The sequence below is a fragment of the Zonotrichia albicollis genome, chromosome 38 (genome assembly GCF_047830755.1).
Source record: "Zonotrichia albicollis isolate bZonAlb1 chromosome 38, bZonAlb1.hap1, whole genome shotgun sequence".
NCBI lineage: Eukaryota > Metazoa > Chordata > Aves > Passeriformes > Passerellidae > Zonotrichia > Zonotrichia albicollis.
This window is the reverse complement of record NC_133856.1, coordinates 723932-740527: the sequence shown is the minus strand read 5'-3', so window position 1 is coordinate 740527 and position 16596 is coordinate 723932. Positions and strand designations below refer to the sequence as shown.

Genomic DNA, 16596 nt, shown 5'->3' with positions numbered 1-16596 from the left:
TTCCCAGTGGGGGATTTGAGGGATTTTGGGGGGATTTGGGGGGGTAGATGGGGCTTTTGGGGGGATTTGGGGTAATTTGGGGGGATTTTGGGGGACTTTGGGGGTTTTGGGGGATTTTTGGAGGTTTTGGGGGATTTTTAATGGGATTTTGGGGTTCCCAGTGGGGGATTTTGGGGGGAATTTGGAGGGGGGATTTTGGGGAAATTTTGGGGGATTTTTGGGATTTGGGGGGATTTCGGGGGGATCTGGGAAAAATTTGGAGGGATTTTGGGGGGATTTTAATGTGATTTTTGGGGGGATTTGGGGGAATTTTAATGGGATTTTGGGGGGGGATTTGAGGGTTCCCAGTGGGGGATTTTGGGGGGATTTGAGTGATTTTGGGGGGGATTTTGGGGGGATTTGAGGGGGGATTTGGGGGGATTTTTGGGAATTTTGGGGGATTTTGGGGGTTTTGGGGGATTTTTGGGATTTTGGGGGTTCCCAGTGCGGGATTTTGGGGGGATTTGGGGGATTTTTAATGGGATTTTTGGGGGCATTTGAGTGATTTTGGGGGGGATTTGGGGGGATTTTTGGGCATTTTGGGGGATTTTTGGGATTTTGGGGTTCCCAGTGGGGGATATTGGGGGGAATTTGGAGGGGGTATATTGGGGAAATTTTGGGGGATTTTTGGGATTTGGGGGGATTTCGGGGGGATCTGGGAAAAATTTGGAGGGATTTTGGGGGGATTTTAATGTGATTTTTGGGGGGATTTGGGGGAATTTTAATGGGATTTTGGGGGGGATTTGGGGGTTCCCAGTGGGGGATTTTGGGGGATTTGAGGAAGATTTGAGGGGGGATTTGGGGGATTTTTGGGCATTTTGGGGGATTTTGGGGGGTTTAGGGGATTTTTGGCATTTTGGGTGTTCCCAGTGGGGGATTTGGGGGTTTTGGGGGATTTTTTAGGGGATTTTGGGGGGATTTTAATGTGATTTTTGGGGGGATTTGGGGGAATTTTAATGGGATTTTTGGGGGGATTTGGGGGTTCCCAGTGGGGGATTTTGGGGAATCTGAGGGGGTCATGGGGGGATTTGGGATTTTTGGGGGGATTTGGGGGGATTTTAGGGGTCCCCAGGGGGAGATTTTGGGGGATTTTTAAGGGGATTTTGGGGGAGATTTGAGGGGGATTTTGGGGAGAATTTGGGGGAATTTGGGGAAAATGGGGGGGGGGATTTTGGGGGATTTTTGAAGGGATTTTTATGGGATTTGGGAGGGGATTTTGGGGGAATTTGTGGGGGATTTGGGAATTTTGGGGAATTTTGGGGGATTTTGGGGGATTTGGGGGGGAATTTGGGGATTTTGGAATTTTGGGGGATTTTGAAGGGATTTTAGGGAGATTTGAGGAGGGGATTTTGGGAGGATTTGAAGGAATTTTGAGGGATTTTGGGGGGATTTTGGGGGGATTTTAATGGGATTTTGGGGGGACCTTTTAAGGGAATTTTGGGGGGGGGGGTTGAGGATTTGGGGGAGATTTTGGGGTCCCCAGGTGGGATTTTTGAGCCCCCGGGTGGGTTTCTGGGATCCCAGGGCATTTTTGGGGTCCCAGGTGGGGATTTTGGGGTTCCAGAATGGATTTTGGGGGTCCCGTGTGGGGTTTTGGGTTCTGGGAGGGGAATTTTGGGGCGGAGGGGGATTTTGGTCGGTCCCATGGGGGAAATTTTGGGGTCCCAGGAAGTTTTTGGGGTCCCAGGGGATTTTTGGGGGTCCCCGGGTGGTTTTTGGGGGGTCCCGGGGAATTTTTTGGGGTCCCCAGGGGATTTTTGGGGGTCCCAGAAAGTTTTTGGGGGTCCCAGGGAGATTTTTGGGGTCCCCGGGTGGTTTTTGGGGGTCCCAGGAGATTTTTGGGGATCCCAGGGAGATTTTTGGGATCCCAGGGTGGTTTTTGGGGTCCCGGGGGATTTTTGGGGTCCCAGGGGGTTTTTGGGGTCCCAGTTGCAGATTTTGGGGTCCCCGTGAGGTTTTTGGGGGTCCCAAGGGAGTTTTGGGGTCCCCAGGTGGTTTTTGGGGGGTCCCAGGGGGATTTTTGGGGGTTTCCAGGGGGATTTTTTGGGGTCCCCGGGTGGTTTTTGGGGTCCTGGAGAAGATTTTGGGGTCCCCGTGAGGTTTTTGGGGGTCCCAGGGAGGTTTTTGGGGTCCCAGGGGATTTTTGGGGGTTTCCAGGGGGATTTTTGGGTTCCCAGGGGGTTTTTGGGGTCCCAGGAGGATTTTTTGGGGTCCCTGGGAGATTTTTTAGGGGGTCCTGGGGGATTTTTGGGGTCCCCGTGAGATTTTTGGGTTCCCAGGAAGTTTTTGGGGTCCCGGGTGGTTTTTGGGGGTCCCAGGGAGATTTTTGGGGTCCCCGGGTGGTTTTTGGGGGTCCCCGTGAGGTTTTTGGGGTCCATGGGTGGTTTTTGGGGGTCCCAGGGTATTTTTGGGGGTTTCCAGGGGGATTTTTTGGGGTCCCCGGGTGGTTTTTGGGGTCCTGGAGAAGATTTTGGGGGTTCCAAGGGGGTTTTTGGGGTCCCCGGGTGGTTTTGGGGGTCCCAAGGGAGTTTTGGGGTCCCAGGGGGATTTTGGGGGTCCCAGGGTATTTTTGGGGTCCCAGGGGGATTTTGGGGGGTCCCAGGTCGATTTTTGGGGGTCTCCGGGTGGTTTTTGGGGTCCCAAGGGAGGTCCCAGGGTATTTTTGGGGGTCCCGGGGGTATTTTTGGGGTCCCCCCTCACTCACGTTCTCTTGAAGGCCTGCAGGACGTTGTCCGAGCCCGAGGGGCGGCCGGCTGGGGGAGAGAGACCCCAAAATGTCCCCAAATGTCCCCAAAAATGTCCCCAAATCCCCCAAAATGTCCCAAAAAATGTCCCCAAATGTTCCCAAATGTCCCCAAAATGTCCCCAAAAATGTCCCCAAATGTCCCCAATGTTCCCAAATGTCCCAAATTTCCCCAAATCCCTCAAATGTCCCCAGATGTCCCCAATCCCCCAAATGTCCCAAAATGTCCCCAATGTCACCAAAAATGTCCCCAAAATGTCCTCAATGTTCCCAAAAATGTCCCCAAATGTCCTGAAACGTCCCCAGTGCCCCCCAGTCCCAAATGTCCCCAATCCCCTCAATGTCCCCAAATGTCCCCAATGTCCCCAATGTCCCCAAATCCCCCAAATGTCCCCAAAAATGTCCCCAAAAATGTCCCCAATATTCCCAAATGTCCCAAATTTCCTCAAATCCCTCAAATGTCCCCAGATGTCCCCAATGTCCCCAATCCCCCAAATGTCCCCAAATGTCCCCAAATCCCAAAATGTCCCCAATGTCCCAAATGTTCCTAAATCCCCCAAATGTCCCCGATGTCCCAAATGTCCCAAATTTCCCCAAATCCCTCAAATGTCCCTGATGTCCCAAATGTCACCAAAAATGTCCCCAAAATGTCCCCAATGTTCCCAAAATGTCCCCCAAATCCCAAAATGTCCCCAATGTCCCAAATGTTCCTAAAACCCCCAAATGTCCCCAAAAATGTCCCCAACAATGTCCCCAATGTTCCCAAATGTCCCAAATTTCCCCAAATCCCTCAAATGTCCCCGATGTCCCCAATGTCCCCCAAATCCCAAAATGTCCCCAATGTCCCCAATCCCCCAAATGTCCCCAAAATGTCCCCAATGTCCCAAATGTTCCCAAATCCCACAAATGTCCCCAAAAATGTCCCCAAAATCCCAAAATGTCCCAAATCCCCCAAATGTCCCCAGATGTCCCAAATGTCACCAAAAATGTCCCCAAAATGTCCCCAAAATGTCCCCAATGTCCCCAAATCCCAAAATGTCCCCAATTCCCCCAAATGTCCCCAAATGTCCCCAATCCCCTCAATGTCCCCAATGTCCCAAATGTTCCCAAATCCCCCAAATGTCCCCAAAAATGTCCCCAAAAATGTCCCCAATGTTCCCAAATGTCCCAATTTTCTTCAAATCCCTCAAATGTCCCCAGATGTCCCTAATGTTCCCCAAAAATGCCCCCAAATCCCCAAAAATGTCCCCAATGTCTCCAAATGTCCCCAAATCCCAGAATGTCCCCAAAAGTCCCCAATGTCCCAAAATGTCCCAAATTTCCCCAAATCCCTCAAATGTCCCCAAATGTCCCCAATCCCCTCAATGTCCCCAATGTCTCAAATGTTCCTAAATCCCCCAAATGTCCCCAATGTCCCCAAATGTCACCAAAGATGTCCCCAAAATGTCCCCAATGTTCCCAAAAATGTCCCCAAAATGTCCCGAAATGTCCCCAGTGCCCCCCAGTCCCAAATGTCCCCAAATGTCCCAAATTTCCCCAAATCCCTCAAATGTCCCTGATGTCCCCAAATGTCACCAAAGATGTCCCCAAATCCCCAAAATGTCCCCAATGTCCTCAAATCCCCAAAATGTCCCCAATGACCCCAAATGTCACCAAAATGTCCCCAAAATGTCCCCAAAATGTCCCCAAAATCCCAAAATGTCCCCAATGTCCCAAATGTTCCTAAATCCCCCAAATGTCCCCAATCCCCCCAAATGTCCCCAATGTCCCCAAATCCCCAAAATGTCCCCAAATGTCCCCAATCCCCTCAATGTCCCCAATGTCCCAAATTTCCCCAAATCCCTCAAATGTCCCCGATGTCCCCAAATGTCACCAAAGATGTCCCCAAAATGTCCCCAATGTCCCCAAATCCCTCAAACGTCCCCAAAATGTCCCCAATCCCCAAAATGTCCCCAATGTCCCAAATGTTCCTAAATCCCCCAAATGTCCCCTCAAATGTCCCCAAAAATGTCCCCAAAAATGTCCCCAAAAATGTCCCCAATGTTCCCAAATGTCCCAAATTTCCTCAAATCCCTCAAATGTCCCCAGATGTCCCCAATGTCACCAAAAATGTCCCCCAAATCCCAAAATGTCCCCCAAATCCCAAAATGTCCCCAATGTCCCAAATGTTCCTAAATCCCTCAAATGTCCCCGGATGTCCCCAATGTTCCCCCAAATGTCCCCAAAATGTCCCCAATCCCCTCAATGTCCTCAATGTCCCAAATGTCCCCAAATCCCAAATGTCCCCAATGTTCCCAAATGTCCCAAATTTCCCCAAATCCCTCAAATGTCCCCGATGTCCCCAAATGTCACCAAAGATGTCCCCAAAATGTCCCAAATGTTCCCCAAAATGTCCCAAAACGTCCCCAGTGCCCCCCAGTCCCAAATGTCCCCAAATGTCCCCAAATCCCTCAAATGTCCCCAAATCCCAAAATGTCCCCAATGTCCCCAATCCCCCAAATGTCCCCAATGTCCCCAAATCCCAAAATGTCCCCAAAATGTCCCCAATGTTCCCAAAAATGTCCCCCAAATCCCAAAATGTCCCCAATGTCCCCAATGTTCCCAAATCCCCCAAATGTCCCCAAAAATGTCCCCAAAAATGTCCCAAAAATGTCCCCAATGTCCCCAAATGTCCCAAATTTCCCCAAATCCCTCAAATGTCCCCAAATGTCCCAAATGTCCCCAAATGTCCCCAAATGTCCCCAAATGTCCCAAAATCCCCAAATCCCTCAAATGTCCCTGATGTCCCCAAATGTCACCAAAGATGTCCCCAAATCCCCAAAATGTCCCCAATGTCCTCAAATCCCTCAAATTTCCCCCAAATCCCAAAATGTCCTCAATGTCCCAAATGTTCCTAAATCCCTCAAATGTCCCCAATGTCTCCAAATGTCACCAAAAATGTCCCCAAAATGTCCCCAAAATGTCCCCAAATGTCACCAAAGATGTCCCCAAAATGTCCCCAATGTTCCCAAAAATGTCCCCAAAATGTCCCCAAATGTCCCCAGTGCCCCCCAGTCCCAAATGTCCCCAAATGTCCCAAAATCCCCAAATGTCCCCAAATGTCCCAAAATCCCTCAAATGTCCCCAAATCCCAAAATGTCCCCAATGTCCCCAATCCCCCAAATGTCCCCCAATGTCCCCAATGTCACCAAAAATGTCCCCAAAATGTCCCCAATGTTCCCCAAAATGTCCCCACTGTCCCCAAATGTCCCCAATCCCCCCAAATGTCCCCAAATGTCCCCAAATCCCTCAAATGTCCCCAATGTCCCAAATGTTCCTAAATCCCAAAATGTCCCCAATGTCCCCAATCCCCCAAATGTCCCCAAATGTCACCAAAAATGTCCCCAAAATGTCCCCAATGTTCCCAAAAATGTCCCCAAATGTCCCGAAATGTCCCCAGTGCCCCCCAGTCCCAAATGTCCCAAAATCCCCAAATGTCCCAAAATCCCCAAATGTCCCCAATGTTCCCAAATCCCAAAATGTCCGCAAATCCCAAAATGTCCCCAATGTCCCCAATCCCCCAAATGTCCCCGATGTCTCCAAATGTCACCAAAAATGTCCCCAAAATGTCCCCAATGTTCCCAAAAATGTCCCCAAAATGTCCCGAAACGTCCCCAGTGCCCCCCAGTCCCAAATGTCCCCAAATGTCCCAAATGTCCCCAAATCCCCCAAATGTCACCAAAAATGTCCCCAAAAATTTCCCCAATGTTCCCAAATGTCCCAAATGTCCCCAAATCCCTCGATGTCCCCAATGTCCCCCAAATCCCAAAATGTCCCCAATGTCCCCAATCCCCCAAATGTCCCAAAATGTCCCAAATGTTCCCAAATCCCAAAATGTCCCCAAATGTCCCAAATGTCACCAAAAATGTCCCCAAAATGTTCCCAATGTTCCCAAAAATGTCCCCCAATCCCCCCAAATGTCCCCAATGTTCCCAAATCCCCAAAATGTCCCCAATGTCCCCAAATGTCCCCAAATGTCCCCAAATGTCCCCAATGTTCCCAAATGTCCCCAAATCCCCAAAATGTCCCCAATGTCCCCAATCCCAAATGTCCCCAAATGTCCCCAATGCCCCAAATGTCCCCAAATGTCCCCAGTGTTGTTTTTGAGGGTAATTTTAGGGGGTATTTTGTATTTTTGGGGCATTTTTGGGGCATTTTTGGGGTTAATTTTTGCGTTAATTTTGGGGTTAATTTTGGGGTTTTTTGGGAGATATTTTGGGTTGGTTTTGGGGATTTTAGGGAGTATTTTGGGATTAATTTTGGGGTGATTTTGGGGTATTTTGGGGTGATTTGGAGTTAATTTTGGAGTTAATTTTGGGGTTAATTTGGGGGTTAATTTGGGGGTAATTTTGGGGTGGTTTTGAGGATTTTCAGGGAATATTTTTGGGATTAATTTGGGGGTATTTTGGGTTTATTTGGGGGTTAATTTTGGGGTTTTTTGGGGTTAATTTTGGGGGTGATTTTGAGGATATTTTTGGGGGTATTTGGGGTTAATTTTGGGGTGGTTTTAGTGCATTTTTGGGTTAATTTGAGGATATTTTTGGGGGTGTTTTGGGGTGATTTTGGGGTGATTTTGAGGATATTTTTGGGGAGATTTTGGGTTAATTTGGGGGTGATTTTGGGGATATTTTTGGGTTAATTTTGGGGTGATTTTTGGGTTTTTTTTGGGAGTGATTTTAGGGTATTTTGGGGGTGTTTTGGGGTGATTTTGGGGATATTTGGGGGTATTTTTGGGGTGATTTTGGGCAGTTTTTAGGGAGTTTTTTGAGTTAATTTTGGGGTGATTTTGGGTTAATTTTGGGGTGATTTTTTTGGTTTTTTGGGAGTGATTTGAGGGTATTTTGGGGCAGGTTTTGGAGTGATTTTGGGGATATTTTTGGGGACATTTTGGGTTAATTTTGGGGTGATTTTTGGGGTGTTTTGGAGGTGATTTGAGGGTATTTTTGGGGTGATTTTGGGGTGATTTTGGGGGTGCTCACCCTCCACATCGATGTTGTTTTGAGGTGATTTTGGGGTAATTTTGGGGTATTTTTAGGGTAAAATTTGGGGGTTATTTCAGGGTAATATTGAGGATAGTTTTGAGTTAATTTGGGGGATATTTTGGGGTATTTTTGGGGTGATTTTTGGGGTTTTTTGGGAGTGATTTTAGGGTATTTTGGGGCAGGTTTTGAGGTGATTTTGGAGATATTTGGGGGTATTTTTGGGGTGATTTTGGGCAGTTTTTAGGGAGTTTTTTGAGTTAATTTTGGGGTGATTTTGGGTTAATTTTGAGGATATTTTTAGGGGTGTTTTGAGGTGGTTTTGGGGTGATTTTGGGGTGATTTTGAGGATATTTTTGGGGAATTTTTGGGATGTTTCTGGGTTAATTTTGGGCTGATTTGGGGTGATTTTGGGGGTAATTTTGGGGTGATTTTTGGGGTGTTTTGGGAGTGATTTGAGGGTATTTTGGGGCAGGTTTTGGGGTGATTTTGGGGATATTTTTGGGGACATTTTGGGTTAATTTTGGGGTGATTTTTGGGGTGTTTTGGAGGTGATTTGAGGGTATTTTTGGGGTATTTTTGGGGTGATTTTGGGTGATTTTGGGGTGCTCACCCTCCACATCGATGTTGTTTTGAGGTTAATTTTGGGGTGATTTTGGGGTATTTTTAGGGTTAAATTTGGGCATTACTTCGGGGTAATATTGAGGATACTTTTGAGTTCATTTGGGGGATATTTTGGAGTGATTTTGGGGTGATTTTGGGGTGATTTTAGGAGATTTGGGGCATTTTTGGGGGTGATTTTGAGGATATTTTTGGGTTAATTTTGGGGTGATTTTTGGGGTGATTTTGGGGTGATTTTTGGGTTTTTTTTGGGAGTGATTTTAGGGTATTTTTGGGGGTGTTTTGGGGTGATTTTGGAGATATTTGGGGGTATTTTTGGGGTGATTTTGGGCAGTTTTTAGGGAGTTTTTTGAGTTAATTTTGGGGTGATTTTGGGTTAATTTTGAGGATATTTTTAGGGGTGTTTTGAGGTGATTTTGGGGTGATTTTGAGGATATTTTTGGGGAATTTTTGGGATGTTTCTGGGTTAATTTTGGGCTGATTTTGGGGGTAATTTTGGGGTGATTTTTTGGGGTGATTTTTTGGGGTGTTTTGGGAGTGATTTTAGGGTATTTTGGGGCAGGTTTTGGGGTGATTTTGGGGATATTTTTGGGGTATTTTGGGGTGATTTTGGGGTGATTTTTTGGGGTGTTTTGGGGTGATTTTGGGGTGATTTTGAGGATATTTTTGGGTTAATTTTGGGCTGCTTTGGGGTGATTTTGGGGGTAATTTTGGGGGTATTTTTGGGGTGTTTTGGAGGTGGTTTTAGGGTATTTTGGGGCAGGTTTTGGGGTGATTTTGGGGTATTTTTGGGGTATTTTGGGGTGATTTTGGGGTGATTTTGGGGGTGCTCACCCTCCACGTCGATGTTGTTTTGAGGTTAATTTTGGGGGTATTTTGGGGTATTTTTAGGGTTAAATTTGGGGTTATTTCGGGGTAATATTGAGGATACTTTTGAGTTCATTTGGGGGATATTTTGGGGCATTTTTGGGGGTGATTTTGAGGATATTTTTGGGTTAATTTTGGGGTGATTTTTGGGTTTTTTTGGGAGTGATTTTAGGGTATTTTTGGGGTGATTTTGGAGATATTTTGGGGGTATTTTTGGGGGGATTTTGGGCAGTTTTTAGGGAGTTTTTTGAGCTAATTTTGGGGTGATTTGGGGTTAATTTTGAGGATATTTTTGGGTTAATTTTGGGGAACTTTGGGGTGATTTTGGGGTAATTTTGGGGTGATTTTTTGGGGTGTTTTGGAGGTGGTTTTAGGGTATTTTGAGGCAGGTTTTGGGGTGATTTTGGGGATATTTTTGGGGGTGATTTTGAGGAGAGTTTTGGGTTAATTTTGGGCTGCTTTGGGGTGATTTTGGAGATATTTGGGGTATTTTTGGGGTGATTTTGGGCAGTTTTTAGGGAGTTTTTTGAGTTAATTTTGGGGTGATTTTGGGTTATTTTGAGGATATTTTTGGGGAATTTTTGGGATGTTTCTGGGTTAATTTTGGGCTGATTTGGGGTGATTTTGGGGGTAATTTTGGGGTGATTTTTTGGGTTTTTTGGGAGTGATTTTAGGGTATTTTGGGGCAGGTTTTGGGCTGATTTGGGGTTAATTTTGGGCTGATTTGGGGTTAATTTTGGGGTGATTTTTGGGGTGTTTTGGAGGTGGTTTTAGGGTATTTTGAGGCAGGTTTTGGGGGTGATTTTGGGGATATTTTTGGGGTATTTTGGGGTATTTTTGGGGTGATTTTGGGTTAATTTTGGGGTGATTTTGGGGTTAATTTTTGGGTGATTTTTGGGGTTTTTGGGAGTGATTTTAGGGTATTTTTGGGGCAGGTTTTGGGGTGATTTTGGAGATATTTTGGGGGTGATTTTGGGTTAATTTTGGGGTGATTTTGGGGTTAATTTTGGGGTGATTTTTGGGGTTTTTGGGAGTGATTTTAGGGTATTTTTGGGGCAGGTTTTGGAGTGATTTTGGAGATATTTTGGGGGTGATTTTGGGGTGATTTTGGGTTAATTTTGGGGTGATTTTGGGGATATTTTTGGGGTATTTTTGGGGTGATTTTGGGGATATTTTTGGGGTATTTTTGGGGTGATTTTGGGGGTAATTTTGGGGTGATTTTTTGGCGTGTTTTGGGGGTGATTTTGGGGTATTTTTGGGGTGATTTTGGGGTGATTTTGGGGATATTTTTGGGGTGATTTTGGGGATATTTTGGGGATATTTTGGGGGTATTTTTGGGGTGTTTTGGGGTGATTTTGGGGATATTTTTGGGTTAATTTTGGGCTGATTTGGGGTGATTTTTTGGAGTGTTTTGGGGGTGATTTGAGGGTATTTTGGGGTGATTTGGGGGATATTTTTGGGGTGTTTTGGGGTGTTTTGGGGTGATTTTGGGGTGATTTTGGGGTATTTTGGGTGATTTTGGGGATATTTTTGGGGTATTTTTGGGGTATTTTTGGGGTGTTTTGGGGTGATTTTGAGGATATTTTTTGGGGTATTTTGGGGGTGATTTTGGGGTGATTTTGGGGATATTTTTGGGGTATTTTTGGGGTGATTTTGGGGTGATTTTGGGGTGATTTTGGGGATATTTTTGGTGTATTTTTGGGGTGATTTTGGGGATATTTTTGGGGTGATTTTGGGGTGATTTGGGGGGCTCACCCTCCACGTCGATGTTGAAGGAGCAGCTGTCCTTCTTGTCCTTGGCCGTGACCTCGCAGCGATAATCGCCCCTGTCCCCGGGAACCACCTTGGAGATGGCCAGCTCGAAGGTGTACACCTGGACGGACGGACGGACAGGTGAGACAGGTGAGACATCCCTGGCCAGCTCGAAGGTGTACACCTGGACAGACGGACAGACGGACAGACAGGTGAGACAGACAGACAGGTGAGACATCCCTGGCCAGCTCGAAGGTGTACACCTGGACAGATGGACAGACAGACAGGCGAGACAGACAGACAGACAGACACACGGACAGGTGAGACAGGGCCAGCTCGAAGGTGTACACCTGGACAGACAGATGGACAGGTGAGACAGACAGACAGACAGGTGAGACATCCCTGGGGACCACCTTGGAGATGGCCAGCTCGAAGGTGTACACCTGGACAGACGGACAGACGGACAGGTGAGACAGGGCCAGCTCGAAGGTGTACACCTGGACAGACAGATGGACAGACGGACAGACAGACAGGTGAGACAGACAGACAGACAGGTGAGACAGGGCCAGCACGAAGGTGTACACCTGGACAGATGGACAGACGGACAGACAGACAGGTGAGACATCCCTGGCCAGCTCGAAGGTGTACACCTGGACGGACGGACAGACAGGTGAGACAGACAGACAGGTGAGACAGGGCCAGCTCGAAGGTGTACACCTGGATGGACAGACGGACAGACAGACAGGTGAGACAGACAGACAGACAGGTGGGACAGGGCCAGCTCGAAGGTGTACACCTGGACAGATGGACAGACAGACAGGTGAGACAGACAGACAGACAGGTGAGACAGGGGCCAGCTCGAAGGTGTACACCTGGACAGACGGACGGACACATGAGACAGACAGACAGGCTGGGGACAGGGACAGCACTGGGGACAGAGAACTGCTCAGAAGTCCCTCCCAGTCCATCCCAGTCCGTCCCAGTTTATCCCACTCTGTCCCAGTCCCTCCCAATAAAACTCAATTCCCTCCCAGCCCATCCCAGTATATCCCAGTTTATCCCAGTTTGTCCCAGTTCCCTCCCAATTCCCTCCCAGTCCCTCCCAGTTCCCTCCCAGTCCATCCCAGTCCCTCCCAGTCCATCCCAGTTTATATCCCAGTATATCCAGTCCCTCCCAGTCCCTCCCAGTTTATCCCAGTTTACCTTTGTCTCTTTCTCGCAGCTCTCCCTGAACTGGAATCTGTTCCCGCTCTTTGCCCCCAGCTCCCCTCAGTCCATCCCAGTCCATCCCAGTCCATCCCAGTCCATCTCAGTCCATCCCAGTCCCTCCCAGTTCCCTCCCAGTCCCTCCCAGTCCCTCTCATTCCATCCCAGTCCATCCCAGTCTATCCCAGTCCATCCCAGTTTATCCCAGTTTGTCCCACCTTTGTCTCTTTCTCGCAGCTCTCCCTGAACTGGAACCGGGCCCCGCTCTTGGCTCCCAGTCCCTCCCAGTCCACCCCAGTCCCTCCCAGTCCATCCCAGTCCATCCCAGTCCCTCCCAGTATAACCCAGTCCATCCCAGTTTATCCCAGTATATCCCAGTTTATCCCAGTCCCACCAGCAGCCCCTGGCCACCCCTCAGGCTCCCCCCAGTCCATCCCAGTCCATCCCAGTCCCTCCCAGTCCCTCCCAGTCCCTCCCAGTTTATCCCAGTTTACCTTTGTCTCTTTCTCGCAGCTCTCCCTGAACTGGAATCTGTTCCCGCTCTTTGCCCCCAGCTCCCCCCAGTCCATCCCAGTCCCTCCCAGTTTATCCCAGTCCATCCCAGTATATCCCAGTATAACCCAGTTCCCTCCCAGTCCCTCCCAGTCCATCCCAGTCCCTCCCAGTCCCTCCCAGTCCATCCCAGTCCCTCCCAGTCCCTCCCAGTCCATCCCAGTCCCTCCCAGTCCATCCCAGTTTATCCCAGTCCATCCCAGTCCCTCCCAGTCCATCCCAGTTTATCCCAGTCCATCCCAGTCCCTCCCAGTCCCTCCCACTCCCATCCCAGTCCCTCCCAGTTCATCCCAGTCCCTCCCAGTTTATCCCAGTATATCCCAGTTCCCTTTCAGCCCCTCCCAGTTTGTTCCAATCCCCTCCCACTCCCCTCCCAGTCCCTCCCAGTCCCTCCCAGTCCATCCCAGTCCATCCCAGTTTATCCCAGTTTACCTTTGTCTCTTTCTCGCAGCTCTCCCTGAACTGGAACCGGTTCCTGCTCTTTGCCCCCAGCTCCCCTCAGTCCATCCCAGTCCATCCCAGTCCATCCCAGTCCATCCCAGTTCCCTCCCAGTCCCTCCCAGTCCATCCCAGTCCCTCCCAGTTTATCCCAGTATAACCCAGTCCCTCCCAGTTTGTTCCAATCCCCTCCCACTCCCCTCCCAGTCCCTCCCAGTCCCTCCCAGTCCATCCCAGTCCATCCCAGTCCATCCCAGTTTACCTTGGTCTCTTTCTCGCAGCTCTCCCTGAACTGGAATCTGTTCCCGCTCTTGGCTCCCAGCTCCCCCCAGTCCATCCCAGTCCATCCCAGTCCCTCCCAGTATATCCCAGTATAACCCAATCTCCTCCCAGTTTATCCCAGTCCATCCCAGTCCCTCCCAGTCCCTCCCAGTTTATCCCAGTCCATCCCAGTATATCCCAGTATATCCCAGTTTATCCCAGTCCATCCCAGTCCCTCCCAGTCCCTCCCAGTCCCTCCCAGTCCCTCCCAGTTTGTCCCAGTTTATCCCAGTTTACCTTTGTCTCTTTCTCGCAGCTCTCCCTGAACTGGAATCTGTTCCCGCTCTTTGCCCCCAGCTCCCCCCAGTCCATCCCAGTCCCTCCCAGTCCATCCCAGTTTATCCCAGTCCCTCCCAATTCCCTCCCAGTATAACCCAGTCCCTCCCAGTCCCTCCCAGTCCCTCCCAGTCCCTCCCAGTCCATCCCAGTCCATCCCAGTCCCTCCCAGTCCCTCCCAGTCCCTCCCAGTTTGTCCCAGTTTATCCCAGTTTACCTTGCTCTCTTTCTCGCAGCTCTCCCTGAACTGGAACCGGTTCCCGCTCTTTGCCCCCAGCTCCAGCCATTTCCCCTTGAACCATTTGATGCTGGGTTTGCCCCCCAGCTGGGCGCCGTCCACGCGCGCCACGGCCACCACGTCCTGCCCTGGGGACCCCAAAAATCACCCGGGAACCCCAAAAAAATTAAAAAAAAAAAAATCCCAAAAATCGCGAGAACAAACAAAAAAAAAACCCCCAAAAAATCCCCCTAAAATAACCCCCAAAAACCCGAAAAAACCCTCAAAATCTCCCCCCAAGACCTCAAATTCTTCCCCAAAATCCCCCCAAAATCCCCCCCCAGACCCTTCCAAACCCCCCAATTTCCCCAAATTCCCCCCAAAACCCTCCCAACCCCCCTCAGGACCCCAAAATCCCCCCAAAATCCCACCTGGACCCCCAAATCCGCTCCCAAAATTCCCCCAAATTCCCTCAAATCCCCCCCCAGACCACCCCAAACCCCCCCAAATCTCCCCCAAGACCCCTCAAATCCCCCCCAAAAACCTCAAAATGCCCCCAAATCCCCTAAAAATCCCCCTCAGGACCCCCCAAATCCCCTCAGGACCCCCCAAAACCTCCCCAAAATCCCTTTAACCTCCCCCAAATCCCCCCCAAACCCGCCACAATCCCCCCCAAAATCCCCCCAAATCCCTCAAAACCCCCCCAGGACCCCCCAAATCCTCCCCAAACCAGCCAAGGACCCCCCAAATCCCCCCAAAATCCACTCAAATCCCCCCAAATCCCTCAAAACCCCCCCAGGACCCCCCAAATCCCCCTCAGGACCCCCCAAATCCTCCCCAAACCAGCCAAGGACCCCCCAAAATCCCCCAAAATCCCCCCAAAACCCTCAAAATCCCCCCAGGACCCCCCAAATCAGCCAAGGACCCCCCCAAATCCCCCAGAATCCCCCCAAAATCCCCCCAAAATCCCCCAAATCCTCTTCAGGACCCCCCAAATCCTCCCAAATCCCCCCAGGACCCCCCAAATCCCCCCAGGACCCCCCAAATCCTCCCCAAATCACCCAAAATCCCCCCAAAATCCCCCAAATCCTCTTCAGGACCCCCCAAATCCTCCCAAAATCCCCCCAAAATCCTCCCAAATCCCCCAAAATCCCCCCAGGACCCCCCAAATCAGCCAAGGACCCCCCCAAATCCCCCCAAAATCCCCCCAGGACCCCCCAAATCCCCCCAGGACCCCCCAAATCCTCCCCAAATCACCCAAAATCCCCCCAAAATCCCCCAAATCCTCTTCAGGACCTCCCAAATCCTCCCCAAATCAGCCAAGGACCCCCCAAATCCCCCCAAAATCCCCCCAAATCTCCCAAAATCCCCCCAAAATCCACTCAAATCCCCCTCAAAATCCCCCAAATCTCCCTCAGGACCCCCCAAATCAGCCAAGGACCCCCCAAATCCCCCAGAATCCACCCAAATCCCCCCAAAATCCTCCCAAAATCCCCCTAATCCCCCCAAATCCCTCAAAATCCCCCCAAAATTCCCCAAATCCCCCTCAGGACCCCCCAAATCCTCCCCAAACCAGCCAAGGACCCCCCAAATCCCCCCAAATTCCCCTCAGGACCCCCCAAATCCTCCCCAAATCAGCCAAGGACCCCCCAAAATTCACTCAAATCCCCCCAAATCTCCCAAAATCCCCCCAAAATCCACTCAAATCCCCCTCAAAATCCCCCAAATCTCCCTCAGGACCCCCCAAATCAGCCAAGGACCCCCCAAATCCCCCCAAAATCCCCCCAGGACCCCCCAAATCCCCCCAGGACCCCCCAAATCCTCCCCAAATCACCCAAAATCCCCCCAAAATCCCCCAAATCCTCTTCAGGACCCCCCAAATCCTCCCCAAATCAGCCAAGGACCCCCAAATCCCCCTCAGGACCCCCCAAAATCCCCCCAAAATCCCCCCAGTCCTCACCGCTCTCCACCAGGATGTTTTGGGGTTTGCTGATGAAGAGCCCGTCGGGATCTCGGGGTTCGGGGGGGTTCAGATCGTCTGGGGGGGTCATTCGGGGTCATTTGGGGTCATTCGGGGTCATTCAGGGTCATTTGGGGTCATTTGGGGTCATTCGGGGTCATTTGGGGTCAGGGACCCCCCCAAAATCCGAGGGAGGGGAAAATACAAAAAAAAAAAAACTTGGGGGGGGAAAATGGGGAAAAACTCACCCAAATCATCCTTGGGCTCTGCAAGGGGGGAAATGGGCACAAAAAATAAAATTATAACAGACAACAGCTAAATTATCCTTAGGATTAAAAAAAACAAACCCAAAATGCCACAAAATCCTCCTAAAAATGCCCCCAAAATTCCCCCAAAATCCCCCCCCAAATCAGCCCTAAAATGCCCCCAAAATCCACCCAAAAATCCCCCAAAATCCCCCCCAAAATGCCTCAAAATCCCCCCAAAATCCACCCAAATATCCCCCCAAAATTCCCTCAAAAATCCCCCAAGATCGCCCCAAAAATCCCCCCCAAAAATGCCCCAAAATTCTCCCAAAATGCCCCAA

At 49.8% G+C, this 16596-nt stretch overlaps 1 protein-coding gene across 1 annotated transcript in view; it reads right to left on the bottom strand.

The window, feature by feature from the left end:
- Positions 1-16596, bottom strand: part of MYBPC2 (myosin binding protein C2) — a 98079-nt gene that overhangs the window by 78647 nt on the left and 2836 nt on the right. The window contains exons 4-8 of the mRNA XM_074531647.1: positions 16259-16325; positions 16011-16088; positions 14051-14199; positions 11044-11161; positions 2744-2792 (exon numbers count right to left, since the gene is read on the bottom strand). Coding sequence (XP_074387748.1) covers positions 2744-2792; positions 11044-11161; positions 14051-14199; positions 16011-16088; positions 16259-16325 — 461 coding nt within the window. The remainder of the gene's footprint in view (positions 1-2743; positions 2793-11043; positions 11162-14050; positions 14200-16010; positions 16089-16258; positions 16326-16596) is intronic.